This window comes from Mchenga conophoros, linkage group LG7 (assembly GCF_057382185.1).
Source record: "Mchenga conophoros isolate Kocher_MC1m ecotype Shallow Benthic linkage group LG7, M_conophoros_male_GT1.1, whole genome shotgun sequence".
Lineage (NCBI taxonomy): Eukaryota > Metazoa > Chordata > Actinopteri > Cichliformes > Cichlidae > Mchenga > Mchenga conophoros.
The window spans coordinates 24,097,067-24,121,432 of NC_140532.1; the positions used below are offsets into that span (position 1 = coordinate 24,097,067).

The 24,366-nt window shown below is 39.2% G+C and overlaps 1 protein-coding gene across 10 annotated transcripts in view; it reads right to left on the bottom strand.

Annotated features, from left to right (window-relative positions):
* cep290 (centrosomal protein 290) overlaps window positions 1-24,366 on the bottom strand; it is a 41,352-nt gene that overhangs the window by 5,135 nt on the left and 11,851 nt on the right. For 5 of the 10 annotated variants that reach the window (XR_014893439.1, XM_085283011.1, XM_085283010.1 and 2 more), the window contains 28 exons: window positions 23,767-23,888; window positions 23,449-23,524; window positions 22,323-22,438; window positions 21,726-21,890; window positions 20,666-20,815; window positions 20,457-20,572; window positions 20,270-20,372; window positions 19,624-19,854; window positions 19,185-19,358; window positions 18,972-19,083; window positions 16,704-16,909; window positions 16,208-16,359; window positions 15,602-15,713; window positions 14,854-15,309; window positions 14,604-14,768; window positions 13,913-14,020; window positions 13,348-13,482; window positions 12,972-13,241; window positions 12,540-12,647; window positions 12,046-12,245; window positions 7,829-8,042; window positions 7,252-7,389; window positions 3,668-3,889; window positions 3,076-3,198; window positions 2,436-2,578; window positions 2,115-2,270; window positions 1,394-1,517; window positions 149-922 (listed from right to left, as the gene is read on the bottom strand). Coding sequence is in view for 9 of the 10 variants with exons in the window: in XM_085283011.1 (XP_085139137.1) it covers window positions 149-922; window positions 1,394-1,517; window positions 2,115-2,270; window positions 2,436-2,578; window positions 3,076-3,198; window positions 3,668-3,889; window positions 7,252-7,389; window positions 7,829-8,042; window positions 12,046-12,245; window positions 12,540-12,647; window positions 12,972-13,241; window positions 13,348-13,482; window positions 13,913-14,020; window positions 14,604-14,768; window positions 14,854-15,309; window positions 15,602-15,713; window positions 16,208-16,359; window positions 16,704-16,909; window positions 18,972-19,083; window positions 19,185-19,358; window positions 19,624-19,854; window positions 20,270-20,372; window positions 20,457-20,572; window positions 20,666-20,815; window positions 21,726-21,890; window positions 22,323-22,438; window positions 23,449-23,524; window positions 23,767-23,888 (5,171 nt within the window). In the remaining variant the exon portion in view is untranslated. The remainder of the gene's footprint in view (window positions 1-148; window positions 923-1,393; window positions 1,518-2,114; window positions 2,271-2,435; window positions 2,579-3,075; window positions 3,199-3,667; window positions 3,890-7,251; window positions 7,390-7,828; window positions 8,043-12,045; window positions 12,246-12,539; window positions 12,648-12,971; window positions 13,242-13,347; window positions 13,483-13,912; window positions 14,021-14,603; window positions 14,769-14,853; window positions 15,310-15,601; window positions 15,714-16,207; window positions 16,360-16,703; window positions 16,910-18,971; window positions 19,084-19,184; window positions 19,359-19,623; window positions 19,855-20,269; window positions 20,373-20,456; window positions 20,573-20,665; window positions 20,816-21,725; window positions 21,891-22,322; window positions 22,439-23,448; window positions 23,525-23,766; window positions 23,889-24,366) is intronic. The other 5 variants (XM_085283015.1, XM_085283016.1, XM_085283014.1 and 2 more) reach the window with 2 other exon arrangements.

A 24,366-nucleotide genomic window follows, 5' to 3' on the forward strand; every position in this document is an offset into this window, starting at 1 on the left:
GGGAACATCGAGTCCATGATCGACGGTGTGAGGGAAAGAAACAACTGCACACTAAAAAGCAAGCCATGGCCTAATCTTTGCTCTTCCATGTCTAATGCTATCACAGCATTACCACTCTAGCAGGGTGACTACAGAAGCCTTCAGATACCTTTCGACAGCTCACAGATTTGCCTTCACGTTTTTGTACTTCATGATCCATCTTGTTCCTGATGAAGTGTTTGGTATGAATAGAGCTGGGGTCCTCATCTTCATGTAATGGATTTTCCACAGTTGCATTCTTTGTTGTTTCATGTTTCTGTGTAACCCATTCGTCCACCTGCTGTGACTTCTCTGATGCGATTCCCACATCATAATCATTATCATCTGTATTTTGATAGTCTTGGTCGCCAACAGCCTCTTTATTTGGCGCTTCACTCATTTCATCATCTGTAACTGCCTCTGCTGGAGGAGGTGATATAACCGATCCTGGTCTTCCTGACAGTTCATCAGGCTCGCTTGCCTTTGTGGCCTGTTCTTCTTCCTTGTCTTCAGGTGTATGAACTTCAGAGCCACAATGAATTTCTTCTGTGCCTTCTAAATTGTCACCTTCGCTTTGTTTCTCATCATCTTCAGCATTATCAGTTCTAAGATCTACTTCTCTGGTCACATCTGGTTCGAGATAGCCTGGAGCTTCAGAGCTTGGTTGCGCTTGTTTACTGTGAACATCATCTGCTTCTGCACAGCTGGTCTGGGTTTCTCTGTTCACCCAATGCTGCTTTGGCTCCCTCTGTTGGTCAAAGGTATCTTCAGCAGTTTCAGTGCTAAGAAGGCTTCTGCAGGATTCGACAGGACAGGAACCTACATGCTCTTCACATGACCCATTGTCCACATCAAAAGTAGCAGAACGAATCTCTCTTAGAGTCTGAGAAGAGATGCTTTTTCCCTTCGTGGACAAACACAGTTAAATGAAAGACGTGTATTAAGAAAACTGGACGTAAAAAAGGGTGAATGCAGAAATGAAATTAATTTTAACAAACCCCCTTTCATTATGTTATTTCTGAAAAGTAACAGGCAAACCTCGGCTTCTGCTTAAGGTCCATACTCATAAATAAGAGTAAAAAAATCTTCCAATTAGAGCTGCCAATGACAATAACATATAAACAGATGTTTACTTGTACACCCATGCCCTTATGAATAGCAACCAAAGAAATTAATTGACAAAATAATGGCCTTAACATTAAATCCCATGTTCTGTGTGGCCAACAAACGCAAAGTTAAGAATAATGAATTTAAAATGACATAAAATGAGTAAAACCAACAAATTTCCATATTTCAAAGTTGGAAGCTGCCCTTTCGCTTGATGAAATTCTTACATTATCTTATTTGTTGATCTCAGAGTCAAATAAATACTTACAGAAGGTCTTGATGGAGATTCTTTGATAACCTGGCTCTCTAAGGAACGGAGTCTCTCCTCCAGGAAGCGGTTTCTCAGCATCATATCCTCAATGGCACCGTCACGCGGTAAAGCCTGTTGCTGTCTGTACATCGAGTAAGAAAACAAAAGCCTCGGTTTGGACTATGTAAAGCTGCTCTATCAGACAGAATCTACAATTACCAACAGTTTACAAGCACTGAAACGTATAGTTGTACAGGCAAAAGCAAGGACATCAGTGCTCGAGTGGCATCATCTTTATGTATCCATGCACACATGAACTTGATTTAGGTTTGCCATATTAATCCTGAATATGATTAGTGTAAGCATGTTTTTTCATAACTAATCCACTGGTGTTTTGGTCAATCTTTACAGTGTATGTTTGTAATTAGTTTTATTATATTATTATGTTTATTACTGCGTATTTATTACTAAAAGAATTCATTGTGTGTTTTAATTCTCCAATTAGTTCATGTGTACTGCCTCTTTTGTGTAAATGTAATTTAACAGCACACTACAGATAATATTGAATTTTGTGTATGTGATTCAGATTCTTTTATTGTTTCGTAAATTTATCATGTTCCAAGAACGGCCTCCTCTCCATCAAGAAGAGAAAGAGACGAAGACGAAGCCTAGAAAACTATAAACATGCCCGCATTAATGCAATCTACACGTTAGGACATTTGAACAGCCTGACAGATACTTTATAGTGAGAATCTCTGTCTCCAGGTCTGAATTCCTCTTCTTCAGCTCCTCCATCTCCTTCTCCATCTCAGTGGATCGCACGCCCACCACCTGATCAGCAGTGACCCCTCGAGCCTTCAGCTTTTTCTGCAGTGCACTCTTCTCTTGTTCCAGCCTATAAACGCAAAAAGACACAAGAAGCAAATAAAATGAATTAAGTGACAGTTCCACTGACACATTAACGTCTTCTACATCCACACAAGTGCCTCTGGGTTTTAGACAGAAAACACGAAGAGAAGTAGGTCAGCAAAGCCTGTTTGTGTGTGATGTCCAAACTAACCTGGCATAGAGGTCTTTAAGAGTGCTGAGCTGTTTTGAGAGGGATTCATTCTCTCGTTCCTTCTCCTTCAGTGAATTTTTGACCTTCTCCATCTTGGCCTGCCATTTCTTGCCCTCCTCCCATCGCACAATTTCTTCTTTAGTCTGTCCAACATGCATTAAATCACTACATGTACACCATATTAATATTAATAATATATTAAAAGGCTGCAGAAAACAACAGTCCTTTTCAGTCGTGTCCCAAAAGGCCATCGGGGAGCCACTGAGATTAAACACATTCGCAAGGGAAGGTTTTCAAATGACAAACGGCAACTTTGGGCAGCAGATTTGGTCGAAGTTCCTTCAGAGATCAGTGCAACCCTTACAAACAAATGCTTTCTTCCAAATATCTTGTTCTGCTTATTGATAAAATAACAGGGCTGGTTGCAAACTGATGTTATTTTGCACTAAAAAAGAAAGAAAAACCACAACGACTATACTGACTCAGTTTCAAGTGACTCTTCTCTAATATGTGCCTCTTTTTCAGGATGTGTATAGCCAGGAAAAGAGCAAAATATCGCTGTACTATTTGGCACCGGTCACTGCACCACCTTGAAAACAGGGCCCAAAATATTTGATGCCGACTGAATTGATGTTCATACCTTTCCGTGATCGTCTTTGACATGTTTTATTTCAGCTCTTTTCTCCAAGTCAGACTCCAGTCTCCAGATCTTCTTCTGCAGATTCTCAATAGTTGGTCGCTTTCCATCTGCTTCTCGTTGGCTCTAAAAACAAACACGAAAGCACCTTTTCTCAGACAGGTACATAAATGGAGATGGAAAAGTTTCTGTTTAGGTTAGGGTCACGGTGGGGAGTTTTGGTTAATATAAATTATAGCCCAAGTCCTGAGATAAACCTGAAACTTAACTTACAAAAAACTCCTACATGGTACTGATCCACGAGAATATCTAAAGAATTAAATCAGTTCTGACATACGAGCTTTGTGACATGTGAGATTCCATTCTTGATGAATGCTTCAGTTTTTGCCACAGATAAGCACGACAGGGTTTGGATGTCTCTTATCTCGTGTTTTATCACCTGCAAGGTCTGAATATGACGCCTAAACGAAAGCATGTGGTCGCACATCAGCATGAGGTTTCAATGTAACACATAGCTTAGATTCTAACAACAACAAGTAGCGGCTCAAAGCAACCTGATGTGGTTTGTGATTTCGCACTTTCTGGAGGCACTAACTTGAAGAGCGCTGGTGAGCCTTTTGATTTGCTGCTTGAGTTCCTCGATTTCTTGTTCTTGCGCCTCCTTCTCAGCTTGCAGACGCCTTTGGGTTTTCTGAGCTTTCTGGATGTCTTGGTTCAGCCTGTCCACTTCCTCTTTCAAGGAGCTCTCGCGGCCTCTGGCTGATTTGGCAGACTCCTTTGCAGCTTGAAGTTCTTCACTGAGTTCTTGCATTCGCACCTTTGGGGAAAGAAAAATAAATTTTAAATCTTTTCCGATTCAAAAAGTCTGATATTATTTCCATTCTCTTGATTTTGTGGCCAAAATCAGCATTTTGTTTTGTTCTATAGAGCAACATTTTTCCTCAAATCAATTAAAACACATAAAGGTTTCATAGTGTTGTGCTGGGTGAAGTTTACTTTAATACCACAAATACTGTGTCAATCACACACAATGTTCTTTAAGTGTAAATAACGACCAGTATGGAAAAACGGCTGCATTTCCCTAAACAAATACGATTATGAATAACGTTTAGATCATCTAAATTTTTTCCCCCTTAATCAGTTGAACTAAATCATGATAACTTTTTTCTATCTACTACCTTTATAAATCACACTGAGCCTCCCATGAGGACGTTAATGGTAATTAATGATGGGAGGAAGGGTTGGTTGAGGCTAGCCAGATGTCAAACATGCTGTTTATGCAATAAGCCCAGTGCAAGCAGCTTGTTCACCAATTTGATCTTTGGTTAGTTCCTATTCAAAAGCATCAGGTTGTGACTGTATAAGCCTGGCTCCTAAAACTGAGTGAATGATAAAAAATGCAATCAAATCAGAATGCAATGATTTTGAGATCATCTACAAATCTATACCATATAAAAATACAACCAGGACCAAATATTAAATATGAAATTGACAGTTTTTTTGGTTTTTTTTAGACCAACATGTTTAAAAAAGGTTGGAGCAGGGACATAGTTTCCACTGTCTGGTATCTGGTTATTGTAGTTCTAAAAGCAAATTGTTTTTCCATATTTGCTTGATAATGTGTCATACGATACTAAATGTTGGTGATGGGTTACAGGTCTGGAAAGTAAAGACCGGAAAGAGATGCTGTTGTAATACACGCAGAATCTCTTTGGCTTTGTTTCCCTAAAATGGCCAGAATACTTGGCATCCAATTATTTCCAGAATCCGTTTGATTGGTCAGGGTACATGTCACGGAGCAGTGTGCTGTGATGCAGGTAGGATAGAGGGCCCAAATGCAGGACTCAAAACCAAGAAGTTAACTTAAAGTGCAGTTTATTCACTGGGGTGACTCATCAGAGAAATAAACATTACTCAAACACGACCAATAAATGGTGAACACGAAACTAGACACTAGACTGGAACCTAAAACAAGATAACACACAGGAACAGAACCAAGAACATGAATGAATTTCAAACACAGCACAGGGAGGAAGTGGACGTCAATGACCCGACACAGAGCAGGGAAAACGCAGGGCTTAAATACACACTGGGATATCGAGGGCATGAGACACAGAAGGGGAGCACAGCTGGGAGAGATTAGAGCTAACGAGACAGGGGGAGCAAAACTAGACACACTGACATGAGACAAACCTTCACAATAAAACAGGAAACAAGAAACCACCACACAAAGACGGAGACTAGACGCAGAACCTAAGAACTAATCCCCTAACAAACATAAACTAAAACATAGAATACTAATAATAATCAACAATGCACAAGAGTCAATACAAAATACAAAATTAAACCAAAACATGAGAAACTCAAAATGCTGGGTCAAAACTGACCCAGAACCGTGACAGTACGGGACAGTTTCCTCTCTTTCCCAGTCCATCTTCAATGAGCTCAGGCTCAGAGAACATGAAGGCAGTCTAGGATGTTGTTTATAAACATAATTTATAAATATCTTTTCCTTTTTTTTTAAATCTAATCTTATGAACCTTTAGAATATTAAAAGTATTAAAGTGATACTCTTTCTCTTCACCAATATAAACTAGTAATACATTTTTGGTTAAGGTAAATAAAAAAATACAGAAATGATCATTGTCCATCAGATTGCCAGAAGGAGAAATGTGATTTATCAGTCCAGATAACACGTCTCCACTGCTCTAGAGTCCAGTTGCAGCATGCGTTACATCGCTGCATCTGATGAAACAAGTTCCATGAAGGTGCATGCTGCTCTTTGCTAATCTGAAGGCCACAAGTTTGCATGCCTAGATGCTTGATGTTATACACCTGTGGCCGTGAAAGTGATTGGAACACCTAAATTCAATGATCTGGATGGGTGAGTGAATACTTTTGGTAATATAGTATATCTTTCTTTGCATAGTATTGCTTTGAGTCTAATTTGTGGATGCAGAAACAAACTTTGATCATTAACACTGGTTTTCAAAAGTGTTCATGAGCCATGCTGTGATTACTTCCATCTAGGAGGATATATTTTTGGTAGCATGTTATTCTGTTTGTTGGTAAACACAATGGCTATGTAGGGGTGTAGAGTGGGGTAATGTTAACAATCCATTAAAATTTGCCTTACACCCACCAAAGTGTTCAAGGTCAACTTAATGATTTATTGGTCAAATATTGACAAAAAAGCCTTATAACACAATAAAACTGTGAATCTTACAAATGTGGTGTTTATTGTCAATAAATAAAAGCATCATATAAATATTTAAAATATGGCACATTTGACCTCTCCGTCAACGTCAACCAAATTATCTGTAAGTCAAACTGAAAATGTTATATAGAGCTATTTAAAACTATGTTTCTTGGTTCCATTATCTGCATTGACAACATAAAGGCATATAAGAACGATATATGGAGATTCTAAATAATCAAAGTAAACATCTGTCATGCTGCCCTGTCTGATCTATACTACACTACTAAACTTACTTTTAAAAATTATTCCCTCAAAAGTAAATTCTGCCCAGAGAGTGAGCTGTCTTGGCAGACGTTTGCATTCTCTAATTGTTTCTTGTTTCCACCTGAGAGGCCAGAAGATTGCAGAAACTCTTTTAATAACCAGTTTCTTAAGATTTCTCCAGATTCTCAAACTTTTCTAATATTATTTACCATGCTTGACAAAAAATCTTTCCTTTTTTACTTCTGAAACACAGCCTCAAACAACATCTCCAGAAAGCTCATTTCATTGTTTGTTTTACCATCTGTTGTGGCCAATTTAACTTCTTCCTTTTGTAACTTTCTGGACTCATATTCAAAGTGAGCATTTAATTTTCTAGGAACAATAAAAAAGTCTTAGTAGTACTTGATTTATGGTCTTTGTACTATTTTCATTTTAATATGGTGTTGAAATAAATTACATATCCCTGCATTCTGGGTTTTTGTTTTTCACTTTTAAACAGCGTACCAACTCTTCTCAGAACAACATTGTAAAACATTACAAACTAGAAGCAGGTTTTTGGCAAGTATAGAACCAACAATAAATCATATTTTGTGGTGTTGAATAACTAGCTCAACAGCTGATGAAATACAACATACACAAACACACGGACACCCCACACAAAACAGAAAACAAACCAAAACAGAAATGATTACATTCTGATGACTGTGGGCTCTTACCTTAAGGTCTTTGGTTTGTCTGTCAATCAGCATCTGGACATTCAGACTTTCCTCTTTCTGTGCAGCACTTGCTATAACTTGCTGTTCTGCAGCAGACGTCATCTCCGCACGCAGGTTCAACAGAACCTTACTGAGAGCCTTTAAAGCATACGCAATGCATCATCATCCATTAACAGATTATTTGCCCTCTACCATACACATCATTTTGGTAAGCAAACTGCAAAATTGACACAAACAAAAACATCTGAGTTTACAATGTGTGTGGTGTAATTATAAATGTATCATTTAAAAGACTTTCTGCAGCCGTAACAGATATCCAAATCATTTAGTCACAAAAACATTATGCTGGGTGAACTCTAAATATTCAGGTGAGGCTTCCACTCCATCACACCGCCAGTGCAGAGAGAAGACAGTCAAGATTTATTTCACAAATTTGGAGTAGGCAGGAATTACGGTACGCAGGGAAAATACCAACTATGAGTGGAAAGCATTTTCTCAGTACGCTGAAACTGAGTGCCAACCACTTTACATGTGTGCACAACTTTCAAAGAAAAACGGGGGGGAAAAAAACAACAACCTTTAGCTGTTTCTCTTTCTGGGTGAGCTGTGCCTTCTGTTGTTCCATTAGATTTTTCATGGTGTTACTGGGGGAGCGGACATTAGCCTCCTTCTGGGCCTCCAGTTCAGCTCGAAGATCATTCATCTCCTTCTCCATCTGGGCCATCTGGCTCCTCTGATCCTCATTCTCCGCAGTCAGAGCTTTCACCTGGCTGACATGGTATTCCTCCAACCTGCAACAAATCCCCCATATCAGTTTTAAGACAAGAAATCTGTTAGCTTTGGATACCTTTGGGATTACTTTGCCTCAGTTTGAGAATAATGACTTAAAAAAAATGTGATCAACATGTGTCTGTGGCATTAAAAGGGATTTAGTTATGAGTTTAAAAAAAAAATATTGGACTATTGAAAGCAACATTTTTTTCCCCTCTGGGCAGTAGTTAGCATTGTTACTTTACAGCCATAAAGTTAGAAAATTACTGGTTTGAACCACAAGTGGGGCCTCTCTGTTTTTGGATGTTCTCCTGGTGACTGGTTTGGATTTCCTCTGAGTAATCCAGCTTCCTTCCACACTTCAAACACATGCATGTTAGATTAACTGGTGATTCTAAATTTCCCATGTATAAGAGACAGACAAAGTGCCCACAGTTACAGACTTTGTTGTTAAATGTGGCTTCTACTCTAAAGTACTTTAAGGTGGTCAGTAAAACTTGCCATTTTGATATGAAGTAACGCCAGTGATATAACTGTGTAGGCGTTAGTATTTTAGTCTGCAAGATCAGGACAAAGGAGCTGTGGAATGATGCTTTGTAAACTAAGGAAAGAATCTGTCAGGCACTAATGCAGCTCTGATCCCAGGCTTATAATGATCTCAGCCATTGCATCAACTGTGTGAAAAGCAACATAGCAGCATATCAAGGGTTAACAGGGTCTAATGCCAGTTCTAGGGCGTAGTCTCACACTTCATATCCTTAAACCTGAAAAAAATCTCTACTCTTTTAAATCTTCTAACTCAGTGAGTTTAAATAATATTGAAATACCTAATGTTGATAAGTCAGAGTTTGACACAAGCATAGATATTCTTTTTAATTTCTACAGATAGCATGTCGAATCAAATGTCACAAACTGGGTTGCCCATTAATCAGAAGGTCTGTTGTTCGATCCTTGGCTAATCCAGTGTGCATTTTCAAAGTGTCCTTGGGCAATATTCTGAATCCCAAAACAAAGCTTCTATTGGTATGTGAGTGTGATAAGGAAAATGTCATATGTCTACAATAAGAGCTGTATGAACATGTGAGCAAATGGCTAAAGCTTGTAGTGTTAAAGGCCTTTTGAGAACAAAAGTCTAGAAAAGTTGCATCTTTGTGTGGACGCACCCATAGCTTAAATACTTATAAAATATAACACGGTACTATTCAATACCACCACAGCCTCCAGATATTTGCATCATCACCTCACGAGTCTTAACTGCAGCTGCATTATTGAAGAGGCCCACGCAAGATTAAGGCTGTGCTTATATCTGTTCACAACTGTGAGTTACTCATTTCACTAAAGCATATGACTGCTTTGAAGAATGCCGTAGTGATATCATTTACGCAATAATTTGTGCATCTCACCACCTCTGTTTAAGAAATGTATTGTTAATGTGTGTCTGTGAAGGTTCTCAGTCAGTCAGGTCATCATAGTCTAAGGAGCTTGGAAAGAAAAGCGTCTGGACATCTTTAAGTTTAAACTTAAACTTAACTTGGAAACGTTAACTTAAAGAAGCCCAGATGCTTTTTTCCCAAAAGCCCCTTAGACTATCGTTAATGTATTTTTTGGCTTCCAATTCCACACAGCACATACATTCAGGAAACCTGCTCTTACTACTCTTTTGTTAGAAGTTCTTGTGTGGACAGCTGTCCACTGTATTAATTTGACTCGATGTACCCAGAGGAGAGCAGTGTTTCAAACTACTTTATCATGTGCGTGCACGAGACACACTCAGCACGAGACATTTTTATTGTGTCAAAATGTGACTGAACATCTAAAGCACTGCAGACACAACAGCTCACTATAAAAAGTAACTCAGTAACAGAATTAAGTTCTGCACTCTTCCATCAAAATACCAGCATGACTGAGGGGCAGAAATATGTGAGGCTCAGTTTTAAACAGGCAGAATGAGGACTCAATGTGTTACAAGACACTGGCATGGTCACTGCTTTGAGCCATCACTCTGATAGAGTGTAGACGCATCTATCACAACCACATCAGACACAGTATAACATGTTTTTTTAGCATTAAATTTGTTGCAATTTCCATTAAACTGTGTAGTGCAAATCAAATTTACATCATTAAAACCCCTGGAGGGTCTTAGGGTCGATTTGTGGCTCTAAGACCGATAGTGTATGCATTTTTCTAAGACCCTCCAGGGGTTAATTCAAGCACCCTCCTTCCAACATGTTGCTCTCTGAAAGAGAAACTCTTACATATGCACTAAGCCAGCCAAACCCTTTCAGTCACAACACTGATGCTGTCCTTCTTCAGTAAATTGAATGTTTTGGTTAAGTATGGGTACACACTTCTGGCAATGCTCATTTTCTTGGATAGTTATGAATGAATCCATTAAAATGAACCCATGTCCACAGCACTGGTGGTCACCCTTTTTGCTGCTTAAACAGCCCTGACCCTTTTGAGGCATGGACTCCACTAGAGCCCTGAAGGTGTGCTGTTGTATCTAGCACTGGGATGTTAGCAACAGATCATTTAAGTCCTATTAGGCCTCCATGGATCTGACTTGTTTGTCCAGCACATCCCACAGATGAGAACTGGGGAATTTAGAGGCCATGTCAACACCTCAAACTTGTTGTTGTGCTCCTTGTGAGCTACAGTAGCTGGTCTGTTGGACCACACGGGCCAGCCTTCACTCCCCACGTGCATCAGTGAACCTTAGCGTCCATGACCCTGTTGCTGGTTCACCGCTGTTCTTTTTTTGGACCACTTCCTTTATAGATACAAAGCAAATACAAGACCACACTGGGTACACACTTCTGGCAATGCTCATTTTCTTGGATAGTTATGAATGAATCCATTAAAATGAACCCATGTCCACAGCACTGGTGGTCACCCTTTTTGCTGCTTAAACAGCCCTGACCCTTTTGAGGCATGGACTCCGCTAGAGCCCTGAAGGTGTGCTGTTGTATCTAGCACTGGGATGTTAGCAACAGATCATTTAAGTCCTATTAGGCCTCCATGGATCTGACTTGTTTGTCCAGCACATCCCACAGATGAGAACTGGGGAATTTAGAGGCCATGTCAACACCTCAAACTTGTTGTTGTGCTCCTTGTGAGCTACAGTAGCTGGTCTGTTGGACCACACGGGCCAGCCTTCACTCCCCACGTGCATCGGTGAACCTTAGCGTCCATGACCCTGTTGCTAGTTCACCGCTGTTCTTTTTTTGGACCACTTCCTTTATAGATACAAAGCAAATACAAGACCACTGCAGTCTGGGAACACCCTACAAGTGCTGCAGTTTTACTCTGACCCAGTCGTCTAGCCATCACAACTCAAATCCTTATGCTTGCCAATTTTTCCTGCTTCTAACAGATCAACTTTACAGACAAAATGTTCACTTCCTTCCTAATATATATCACCCACTAAAAGGTGCCATGTAGAAGAATTAATCTGTGCTTGTAATGTTATGCCTGTATAGTGAAGCTAATGTAGAAATTGTCTTACAGCTGTTTCTTTGGAAGGGCCACCAGCAAGTGGTTCTTCTGGCTGCAGAAAAAGTCTGATTGCACAGAAGTCTAAAACATCCTTCAACTTCCTGGATAAATGACTCCAGTAAACTCTTTCCTGTTGCATTTATGGTCTTGATTGATAGATTTAAGCCATACTGAATACAGTAGGATATTTATTTTATAAATTATGTTTCTCATTAAAGTAATTAAGAAGGATAAAACAGGCTCTGCTTGCACAAGGTGCTATTATTTGAATGTGCAGTGAACCAAGATAATAAAAGCAAAAATGTACATCTTGTGCCTTCACGTGGGACTTCCCTAACAAATGGGCAACCAATATGAGTAGCTACATCCATGAAGTACTTAAATATTTACTTTACAGACTACATTAAGGAAACATTAAGCATTCCGATGCTGCTTTAATATAACTTTTAGTCGCAAACACTGGGTTAAAAAACTGAAATAAACACACATTTAAAAAAAACAAAAAAACCAACTAAAAGTGATAATCACTTTGACGTCTCGCCAGCGTGTCTCTTAGCCTCTGTTTCCATGGTAGCTTTCAGTCGCTCCAGCTCAGCAGTGGTCACTTTCAGCTTCTCAGTGAGAGAGCAAAGTGAAATGTCTTGCTCGGCCACTGTTTGCTCTAGCTCAGCCAGACGCTCCACGTGTTTGGAGGTTGGTACCCTTAAGGTGGGCTTTTTCATCAACTCCTGGACAGAGAGAGAATTAAACAGAAGCCTTATAAGCTCAAAGACTCTTAGAGACATGTTTTTCTCTGCTGGTCTTTCTTTATACAAATACAGCACATCCTTTGTTGATTATCTTTTGTTACGTTGGGAAAATTGGTGTGAAATACATCCAGTTATTTGTGGAAATACACTTCAAGAAATGAATCTGAATGCCTTATCTGGTCTGCAGTGGTCTAACGTTCTTGTGAGCCTTACATCAAAGATCAAAATCTACAAAAACAGAACAAAAAAGTTCTGAAACAAGGGCACCAGTACCATCGCTGTCTGTCTGAAGCGATCCAGGGAGGTGTCTGTGTGCAAGTCCAGCTTCTCGTGCAACATCTTCATCTCCTCCTGATGTCTCTTTATCAGTTCCTCTTGGTCCTGGTATCAACACCATTGAGGACAATTAAACAAATAAATGGTTAAAAAAGAAAACATGTTTAAACTGTTGTGATGGTGCCTTAAATGAAGTAAATAACTGAAATACTTCATGTATAGAGTTAACCAGTGATATTTACCCTGTTTAAGATCTGCGATTTTAATTTTTTCACCTGTTGAAGATTCTATAACACTGCAATTAATCAATAATAAAATCTTACTGACTTGCTAATGATTCTCCTCAGCCCATAGAAAAGAAATCAACATCAGAGACTTGCTGTGCTTAAAATCACTGCACAGCCAATATTTCATCTTATATCACTGTACCTGTCTAGCTTGAGCCAGCTGGTTCTGGTATTTCTTTATTATATCCTCTTTTTTGTCAAGTCGATCCTGCAGGTCTTTGATGGTCTGGTGAGCCAGCTTGAGGGCAGACTGTCTGTCTGACTGCCCCTCTTCATGTTTGGCAAGGTCGGCTAGCAGCCGTTCTCTGTCGGCAGCAGCTGGGAGCCGCAGACGCAGCTCGTTGATTACTTTATCCCTTGACACGATGTTCTGTTCTGCCTTCCACAGAGCTGCTTCCCTCTCTTTCAATTTCTGCATATGTACAAATGAACAAATTAAAACAATAATAAATAAAAAATAATATTGCTATATACTTATAGGGACTGCTGAGTATGTGAACAGGGACAAAATACTGTGCCTTGTCCAAACTTCTGCACGTGGCCTGTGTCTCCAAAATGGTGCGGACATGCTCTCTGATTTTTCCCAAGGTAAACTCTAACTGACGAGCAAGAGGTAGACTTGGGTCTGGTAGCCATCTTTTACCTTCATCAAGCTTACAACAGACAAAAATAGAGTAATTACCTTTGCAATAGCATGTTAAAGAAACTAATTACATGTAAAATTGCACATTAAATAATCAAAAACTGGACTGCCAGTGCTGCCCCTCAGCCTCCTAGTAGATACACTTATGGTATCAATTCGAAAATCTTAGGTGACATCTTTCAAGTTATCATGTACACAAGATTTTAAGATAACTTGACCTCTCACCATGAGGTCAAGATCACCAATATTCATCTGAGACTTTAAGGAAACGCATGAACTTGTTCTATATCACTTTGCCTCATTCTCGCATGATGGATGTCCACCATGCCCGGTCCATCAGCCTTTTACAGTTGAGGATTAAAAATGGAAAAAGCTGGAAATCCAGCTGGTTTTGTTTTCAGTGTTTTCTTTTTTTTTAAATTAGTTAAACAATGGTTTACCTTTTCTGCATTGCTCAGAATTTCATCCTGATGCTTCTCATAATAGTCCAGCTGACGCTCCATCTCCACCTCTCGCTGATCCCATGCAAGCTGGCATTCTTCGTGAAGCTTTATACAGTAATGAGAAGATATTACTGCATTACCCCCGAAGCGCTTATGCACCTAAAACCTCAGTTTCCTAAATATGTATTCACAAAAAATCTCCACTCATTGCAGTTTAATCAGCCCACAATCATTTCAATTTCTGTGTAACTCTCATGTGTGGATTGCACAACACTGGACATTATATTTCTTCATTTCCACTTAATACTGTACAGCTGCTGTTATTGTGTATATATATATATATATATATATATATATATATATATATATATATATATATATATCTTCATACATTCTTATATATTTCTATACTGTGTATTTGTGTATTGTGTATTTTGTTGTACAGTTATTTTATTTTCAACTTTAATTTATATATTTTATTCCTTCCTAGTTAAATTTACCCTTTTTAATTTTCATATTTATCTTATTCATAGCCTTTTTTTTTTCTTTATGTCACGAGCAGTTGTGTAAGCATTTCACTGCATATCATACTGTGTATGACTGTGTATGTGACAAATAAAATTTTAATTTTATAGTGATTGAGAAATGAGCAAATTTGGGTGTGTGTAAGAATAAATTTTTCGCTCACAGTCTTTTGCTGAACAATATCCTCTTCCAGTGAGTGGATGGTTTGTTCCTGTTCCTTTACAAGGTTCCAGAGATATTTTATCTCCTCCTTCTGGACCACCAGCTCCCTGCCTTTCCTGAGCTCCTGCAGGCGAGTTTCCTCCATCTTTTTGTGCCACTCAGTGACCTGGTTTAAGTCATAGACAGTGTGGTTTTTGGCAACTGTCAAAACAAGACAAGATGTGATCTCAAGAATATTACTCCCCACTAACCTTCTGGGCCCCTTTCACATCCTTTAGGGTTGAGACGAGCTCTTCCAGCCCTTGCAGCTTTAATTCCAGCTCCTCTGCCCTTCCCTCCACTCTCTTGCTCTCCTGCTCTGCCCTCTTTTTCTCCTCTTGAGCTTTTGCTCGGTCCTCCTGGAGGCTCAGCATGGTCAAAGAGAACTTTTCCTGCTGAGGAAGTGGCAACGCACCTGCAAACTGCCTACGGAGCGACTGGATAGTCTGCCGTAGGTGCTTCGAGCGGTTTCTGCCCTCTTGGCGAGCGAGAAACAGAGTACGCTCACTTGCATCGAGCCGCTGTTCAGCTCGCAGCTTGTAGGCCTCCAACTGCTGGATGTGATTGGTGGCAGCCTCAAGTTTTCCCAAAGCATCTGACTCACTGAGCTGCAGAGCCACAATGTGCTGGTGAAGCTTTGCAATGAGGGCCTTCTCGTCTGACTGCGACTGAGTGAAAAACAAAGCATGATTTCTCTTTGATTTTTGTCTCGCAGACATGTGAGAATTTAACAAACCACTGACATTTGTTCCACTTTTTTGTTGAAAGCAAAGATCTGAAAATCTATACAAATCACCATAAAAAGTTGCAATGATTGATTTCAAAGTATCTCTCACTGTCAAATGGCAACAAACAGAAAGTGCAGTAAAGGACCTGCTTGAGAAAGTTCTTTTATCAACACAGTCATCAGGTTAAACAACGTAAACTCAAGTAAAGAAGCTGAAAGCAAAACCAAGTTACCTGGTAGTCCAATATTTGCCTCCTCAAAGTTTCCACTTCTTTTTCGTTGCTTTTTTGTTTGGCCTGTAGAGCAGACACCTGTGTCACAGCCACATCAGAGACCTCCTGAAGCCTGCCAAAGGGAAAAAAGCATAGAAATTGCAACATAACATGTTTTATGTTTTGTTTTTAAAATAAAATAATGAATCCCTTTAAATACCAACATTACAGCTGCGTATTAGTTTAGGTGTTTTTTAATTTTTGTTAATGATCTGGTATTTTATAGTGAAACACTGTGATCATTGTCTTTAATTATTGATGAATGGATAAATGGTGGTAGTGCTATCAATCAATACTAAACAATCATAAAAATCAAACTTGCTTGTAATATTTTGAACCCCCCCTGACAAGGACAAGCTTATCTTTGATAGGATCCTGATGCTTGATCTTGAATACAATGCTGTGACCTCAAAACCTATGCTTCTATAAATCCACCCCCCTCCCCCTCCACACACACACGGGATGATTGTGATTGCAGTGCTTATCAAAACTTAGAGCACACAATAGAGAGCAAAAAACAAAACAAAAACAAAAATCAATCTAAGGCATAGTCGCTGTCAGACGCACTTAGAAACCTCATTGCGAAGCTCAGCCTCTGCCTTCTCCAGCTCTGCAATCTTGGCTCTGTCTGCATCGCTCGCAGCTTTGCTCACGCTGCTTGCCAGCTCATCTCTCAGCTCCCGCTCAAGCCTTTGGGCCTCCACATTCATCTTAGTCAACTAAAGAGAAACAGAAGTAAGACTTCTTGATAAGAGTCATATAAATTCTTTTTTGAACACCCACAACCTGATAGAGACTGACAAGCGAGATATATCGCAAAGGTTGTGGACTAAAATGTTAAGATAATGAAATAAAAAATTCTTTTTGAGCAGGTTCTGGATAGCATAAAAATGCAAGTCCAGTCCAATCAAAATGAATTCACTTCTCTCACTGTAACATTATGTGTCAGGTGAACCAAATAGCCTTTTAGATATGTTAAAAGATGGTCATGGTGATGGCTGGGAAAACAACACATTTCATGTGCCACAGAAAAACATATCTGTCTATTTCCTTGGTCTCATACTTCCACAAACTTGGATTCCAGTTCCACATTGCGCTCCTCCACCTGCTTAAGTGAGTTCTTCACGTGCTCATACATTTTGTGGGCATGCTCAGCTCTCTGCCTCTCATTCAGCTCCTTCATCTCTAAAGTGGTGATTCGTCTTGCAGCAGATATCATCTCATTGTTGAGTGATGCCTTTTCTGCCTTATCCATCTCATTTTCTTCTCCTGATAATAAAACAATAAACAGTGTGGAATGATAATTTAACACACACAATATATTAAATACAAATATAAAGATTATATGCAAAATTTACTTAAATGACGTTAAACTGTGGCATTGTATACAGATAAGGACAAAATTATTAGCCAAAAATTTCCTGAGTGCGTTTTTTAACAGAGCAATCAATCTTCGACATAGAAATTCTTATCATACTAATTTTATTTAGAAAGCACAAGTTACTTCTGTTGGCACACGATAACAGAATGATTTCAGAACAAACAAAAATGACCAAGGTCAAATATTATTAGTTATTTGAAAAACTGACTGCTGTGACTTTGTAGTGCTCAAAGCATGTAAAACCACGTTAAAACTGAGGGTTATCTTCCAGGCAGAAAAACCTCAGGAAGGTTTTGACTAGGCACGTGCAAAAAACAACACTCCCAAAACAAAAACAACCACTTTAAACTTGAGCGTTTACGAGTGTTAAGAACTGGAACGATAACTATTATCAAGAAATTCATGCTGCTGAGTGACTGCTGCTCGTCAAACACATTTCATTGCAATGTTGACCCTGTGCTAACTTGCATATGACAAATAAAACTGAAAATTGAAACTGAAATTCAAGGAAGAGCCACACGGTGCAGAGTGACCCTGGCAGAGGTACAAAGTGAAAGATTTCAAAGACTCTGGAAAGAAAACTAATGAGAAATGTGCCTGAAGATTCAAAAGAACTGCCAAGACACTAGTGAATGAGTTAGAAAGAGTTAGGAATTGTAGTGTCAAAGAAGACAATCACTAGAACCATGCACAGGAATGAATTGAATGTTGAAGCATGCTATAGGCAACCTGGAGAAAGATTCTGTGTACTTGACGCTCATCAGATGAGATTAAAAACAGACCGTTAAAACATAGTTTGGAAAAAGAATGGAGAAGCATACAACCTAAAGAATACCACAGTAAAACATGGTGGTGAGAGTATTATGCTGTTAAGATGTTTCAGTACGCCTGGAACTGGGAATCTCGTCAAGGTGGAAGGAATCAGGAAGAAGGAAGGATACGTGAAGAATCTGGAGAAAAACTTTAAGCAGCAGCAAAACTGGGTCTAGGTCATCGTTTTGTCTTCTAGCATGACAAACACCCAAAACATGGTCAAGAACTATGTCCAGAAGACCAAAGTGAATGTTATTGAATGGCCTGCACAAAGCCCTGACATAAATCTCTTTGACAAACTGTGGGGTGAACTGAGGATTTGCAAAACTTCAAGCAGTTATCCAGCAAAAATGATACACAACTGTCTACGAGCATTGTTTCATACCAATTTGCTTTCAGATATGAAATTCAAAAATGTGATTGTTATACAATTTACCCACCCCTACACTGTTTATGTTGAAGGTGGGAGTCAGTTTTTAATGTTGCAGCCGGGCCAACACTCACATCATTATATGATGAATTTTACCCAACCTCCTCATTGTTGAGACAGGAATGCAATGACCCCACTAGCTATGGCTCAGATCCAATGAGCACTAAATGTATTCAAGCTGTCTTACAACACTGCATGCAGGACAATACAGTAGATAAAAGCTCAGGAAGAAAGCAGTAGACATAAATAACTGTAATTTTTGGCCCTGTGGGAAGCCTGTGCCCTTGGTTTATTCCAGCGGTTTTACCACAGCCCAGTGAATGTTTTCATGGCGGAAACTTCAGCTTGTAAAAGCCTTCATAGACTGTGATACCTTGTTGTGAATCCAAGAATGCTGGAACATCTTTTATTCTAACTTCAAAATATTTATATTGAACTACAAGATGTTCCCTTAAACCTCTTTATGGACAAAAATAGGATCAAATTTATAAAAACTGAGGTTGAACCAAAATTCTTTCAGACCAATTTATTTCAGATATGCAGTTCAGATGTGATTCTTGATTCTTCTACCCACCCCACCCACCATTGTTTTTGTTGAAGGTGGGAATCAGTTTTTAATGTTGTACTTGTGGCCAACACTCACATCATTATATGATGAATTTTGTTACAAACAAAACTGTTTGTAATGATCAATATCCTTAGTTTACCTGTTGAAGGGATGTTCTCCCATCTTTGCTCTAAAGTATTAAGTTTCTCCTTCGTGATCTCCAGTTCTTTATTCATGGCAGAGATTTGTTCTCGGAGAGACTCATTCTCACTCTGAGAGGAAAAGAAAAAAAGATTAATAAAGTGTTATCATTAGTCAAGAACACAACATGAGATGTGGGACAAACCTGGTCAGGAAATGTTTTTTTTAATACCTCCAAATGTTCTAAGTTGGTGGTTCTTTGTATGAGGTGGCTGTCTCTCTGTAGCATGTTTCTGTATTTGACTGTTAGCTCTGTGTACTGTTTGTTAGCCTTCTCCAGGTCTGATGAGGGCACACTATCATCCAAAGCTTTCTGTAGTGCTGCTATTTTATATGCAGCCATTTCCTAAAGACCAAATAAAAGGCAATGACGTTAGAAAGGTGCTGAATGAACATACAGTAGTGCTAAAAACACAACTTTTTGCTACACTCTCTCTGATAGAAATGTTCACAATATTTCATAAATTATTTTCTGTTATTTAAAGAAAACTTTGAGTGAGAAACTTTTATGTAAAATGTTTTATATAGTCTCACCTAGTTGCGATAAAAGACAATAGATAAGAATCGGTTTCCCCCCCCAAGGCTTTTGGTGGGATTTAGCTTCTTGGTACCTTGTATCTCTGAAGGTAACCTATCCTCTGAGTGACCGAAACCTGCATCTGGCTGCTCTCATCTCTCAGCTTGCCGTTTTCCTTGCGGAGGTGCTGTTCTTGTTCCAGCAGGGTTGTGTAGCGTCGCGCCAGTTTCTTCTCATTAACTTTGAGCACTGTCAGCTTACGAATTGCTTCACTCAGCTGTCTTCTGATGTCCTCTGGATCCTTCTGAAGTGTGTCCAGCAGATCCTGATAGATAAGGTGAATAATTGCTCTTAATAAAACTGACACCAGAAGGAAAAAGAAGCACAGCAAAATCCTACCCTGATATTTTATATTTGTACATCTCAAATTTGTAAAAATGTCAAAACATAGTTATTTAATCACTTAAGAGCTGCTGGTCGACTTGCTGATATTGCACACTACACACCAGAACAAGTTGTCTGTTCCCCTAATGTGCATTTTATGTTTATTGAGTTAAAGGAAAATATTCCAGTAATTTGTCTGAGACACATTTAGTTCCATGTTATCAGCCTTTAACAGTGAATCATCGTAAACCATATGTCTATGTGAGTGAATGAGAGCCACATTGAAAGTGTTTGCAAAATAAACACAGTGAATCTTGTAGCATTTAAGTATTATTAACCTTTTAAAGCTGACTTACACTGAACTCTTTGATTTTAACGTCATCCACCTGCTTTTGTTTGTCCAGCCTGTTCTTCATCTCTGTGAATGTCTCCTTCTCCTTCTGCCACTTTGCCTTCTCACTGAGAAAAACACAGGAAAATATTTGAGATTCTTACATGTAAATAAATCACCCACAATGCGCAAAACCTTTCATGATAACCCACCTCAGGTACTCTTTGTAGAGAAGTCCCTGTTGATGGCTAATAACAGAAAATTTCTCCTTGTATTCTTCCAGAGCACCTGCAAGTTTCTGCATTTTTTCCTCCTTGTTTTTGAGCTCCTAAATAATTATGATCAATTTATTTAGATTTTACTTGAAACAATTAGTTTATAGTTCTTCCCAACCTTATTATTGGAAGACAGCGACACTAACCTGAAGGAGTCGAACGGCGTACTCATTCAGGGAACTGATGACTTCAGTGCTGCTGGGCTCCAGGCCCTCGGGAAGGGTCAGAGGTCTGAGGACGACTCCATTACTGCCAGACTTCCTGAGCAACTCCAACTCACTTTCAAGTTGGCATATCTAACAGGCACAGATAATTTAAAAAAAATCACAAGCAAAACCTGGCTATTAAACGTTGTGTTGTTTATCAAAAAGTTCCTGCATTTGTCTCTAGATTCAAAGTATTATTTAGCACAGTTTGGGACAATACGGCATGGATTGCTTGATTACTGAATGTGAGGAGGCCATTGTAATGTACCACAAACATAAGGTAACAAAACATTATTGAGACTAAAGGCAGTAATACATAGATGATTAAAATAACACTACACTACTTGTGAAAAAAATTATCAGACAAAGGAATAAATAATGAAAAAGAATAATCAACAAAAAGAGAAAATCTTATTTGAAAATAAAACTGGAGAAATGGCAGAGGAGTTCTGTAAAGGAGGCTTCCCCATTTTAAACAAAATTGTTACTGTCTGTGTTCTGGATAATGTGGCTTTTGTTAAGTGTTATTTGTAAGAAAGTTTTATCATTTTGAAAATTGAAACTGAATGCATGCTGAACAGTTGAGACAGAAGTTTGTTTACCTCGTTTCTCTCATTATATGAAACAGAAGTAGCAGATATCAAAAACAGGCGACTGATCAGGCCAAAAAAAAAGGAAAAAAATATCTTCTAGACATGTTAATGACTCTCCGCCATGGAGCCCATGCCAGGCATGCAGCTATCTTCATAAATCTTTATATTTCAGTGGTTACAAACTTTTACATAAGAAAATAATTTTTTTTGATTTGGAGAAGAAACACGCAACCATTACCACTGGGATTTGGGCTTCCATAACTAGAGTTTAATACATGCTTGGCTTTGAGAAAGTTGAGAAATCATACCGCTTTGTTTTCTTGCCAAAGACAGAAATATGGCCAAATAAAGCTGCCAGTCCACCACATTATTAATTTGTGTAATTAACTTAAATCATATTAATCTACCTTTTCTTTGGCTCTGGCAAGCTGACTCAAGCTGTCGGTTGCCTCCTCACGAGCTGATTTTAGCTCCTGCCTCAGTTCTTCATTTCTCCCCACCAGCTGGTGTATTTGGGACTTGAAGTGTGGGGCTGACTCAGACTGGCCACCCATGCCACTGACATCTAAAGCCTGTAGGAGAATGAGTAAAGTTTACTGCCACCCCCAAAAAACCCCAGCTATTCTCAAATCCTCGATGCAACAGTTGTAGAGGATAAAAATACATTTATGCCACTATCCAAGATTGATTTTCATGTGTTTGGTGTGTGCTAGCATCTGCTACTTCCTTGCTGATTGGTATGTTGCATGGCTTTCTTGCCTTTTTCTTTGAAGCTAACCACATTTGTTTATCAGGTTGCTATGAGGCAAACCCTGTGTTTCATCAAATGACAAGGTCAACGGTAAAATGCAGACGAGTGACAAAGTCCATAGTTTTCAGCTTATCTACGTGTAAAGGCATGATGTAAAGTGAGCCCGTGTGAAACACGTTGAAAAACACTATCTATTAATCAAATGTCGTCTTAAACTAAGCACTGTTTCACATCAGTTTTCATGCATACTTACATTGGCCAACCTTTCCAGATTAGGAACAGAAACAGCCTCTTGATTAATCCTCATTGCTTGAAGGACATCTTTCAGAGCAGCCTCCAGATCTTTTTTCACCTTTGAAAGTTCTTCCACTAAGAGTTCATGCACAGGAATGAATAACAATGGGGAAGCAGTACCCCAGAGATAAATCATTCAGATAAAAATGTTTTAAATACACTATATTGCCAAAAGTAATCGCTTGTCTGCCTTCACACACACACACACACACACACACACACACACACACACACACACACACACACACACACACACACAAATGAACTTGAGTGGGATCTCATTCTTAATCCAAAGGGTTTAATGTGATGTCTTTGCAGCTGTAAGAGCTTCAACTCGTCTGGGAAGGCTTTCCGTAAGGTTTAGGAGTGTGTATGGGAATTTTTTTACCATTCTTTCAGAAGCTTCCCCTTTAATTCATCCCAAAGATGTTCTGTCAGGTTAATGTCAGGACTCTGTGCAGGCCAGTCAAGTTCTTCCACACCAAACTTGTTCTTCTATGTCTTTACAGACCTTGCTTTGTACACTGGTACACAGTCAAGTTGGAACAGGAAGGGCCCGTCCCCAGACTCTTCCCACAAGACTGCATGGGTGCATGAAATTGTCCAAAATGTCTTGCTGAAGCATTGAGAGTTTTTTTTTCACTGGAGCAAAGGGGCTGAGCCCAACTCCTGAAAAACAACCCCACACCATAATCCCCTCTCCACCAGATTTGAAACTTGACATTTGACACAATGCAGTCAGACAAGTACTGTTCTCCTGGCAACCGCCAAACCTAGACTCATACATCAGATTATGGATTGCCAATCACAATCTGCCAATTGTATCACGGTCCCACACTAAAATTCACTGAGCTCCAGAGAGCGAGCCATTCTTTCATGAACATATGTAAAAGCAGTCTTTATGCCTAAGAGTGATTGGAACACCTGAATTCAATCTTTTGGATGGGTGAGTGAATACTTTTGGCAATACAGTATATATTGCATTGATCATCGTCTCATTACATAATGTACAGATGCTACAGTGACTCAAGTGTAAAAACATCTGTGTGAACTTTAAGTGGAAGTCAGAGCAGGACTACACTTACATTTGACCTGAAACTGGGTCCGGTGAAGTTCCAGCTCTCGCTCCTTTTTGCTTAACTCTTTTTCAAGGTACTCATTCTGAAATGCAGTGTTAACGTAACGTTTCAAATTAAAAACCCTGAAAACTTTGACATAACCCTTTCCCATGGTATACCATGGTATTCCATGGGAAGCAATATGCAACAAAGGGTGCATTCTTCACTGAATAATATGAAATAAAATTATAATTCTCACTTAGTTTGTTTGATGAGAATGTTTCTTTTTTAATATAGGGCACTAAGTCAGGTGGCAAGAGGTGATGTCACTACTGAGAGTCTTACTTTGCGCCTGGTTTCTTCATCTGTGTACATGCCACTCTGATTGAGCGACAGCTGTGCCGCCCTGCTCGGTCTAACATCTTCCTCCAGCAGTAAGCTTGACTGTGGAATCCCTGTAGACACAGCTGATTAAGAGCAACATTTTTTAAAATGTATGTCTGAAACAAAACTCAAAATTCAAGAGAAGTCAGGAGAAAAATAGCTAAATGTCTTCCTTTTGTACAAGCTAAACCAATAGATTTGGTTCAAACAAATACATTTTAGGTGGAAAAACCCTGCAAGGAAAAGATATCATCGGGCCAATGTGTTCATATGTCCCTTCCATTAAAACTGACAGCAAGTGTCACAAAAGGATGAAAATGAGTTTGGTCTGACCGGGAACCTTAAAGGAGTGTTGTAGGTTTCATGTCTGTGTATATAATAGGGGACAACTGGATTTGAGAGACATAAATTTCACATTAACATAGTGGACAAGGCTCCTTACTGAGGCCTATGTGCCTGTTTGTGGAGACATTACACCAGGAGTCGGCAACCCTGGGCACGTGCGCCAGCTGGGTTAACTGATGGCACGGCGCACAACGCACAGTGAATTAATCTGAGAAG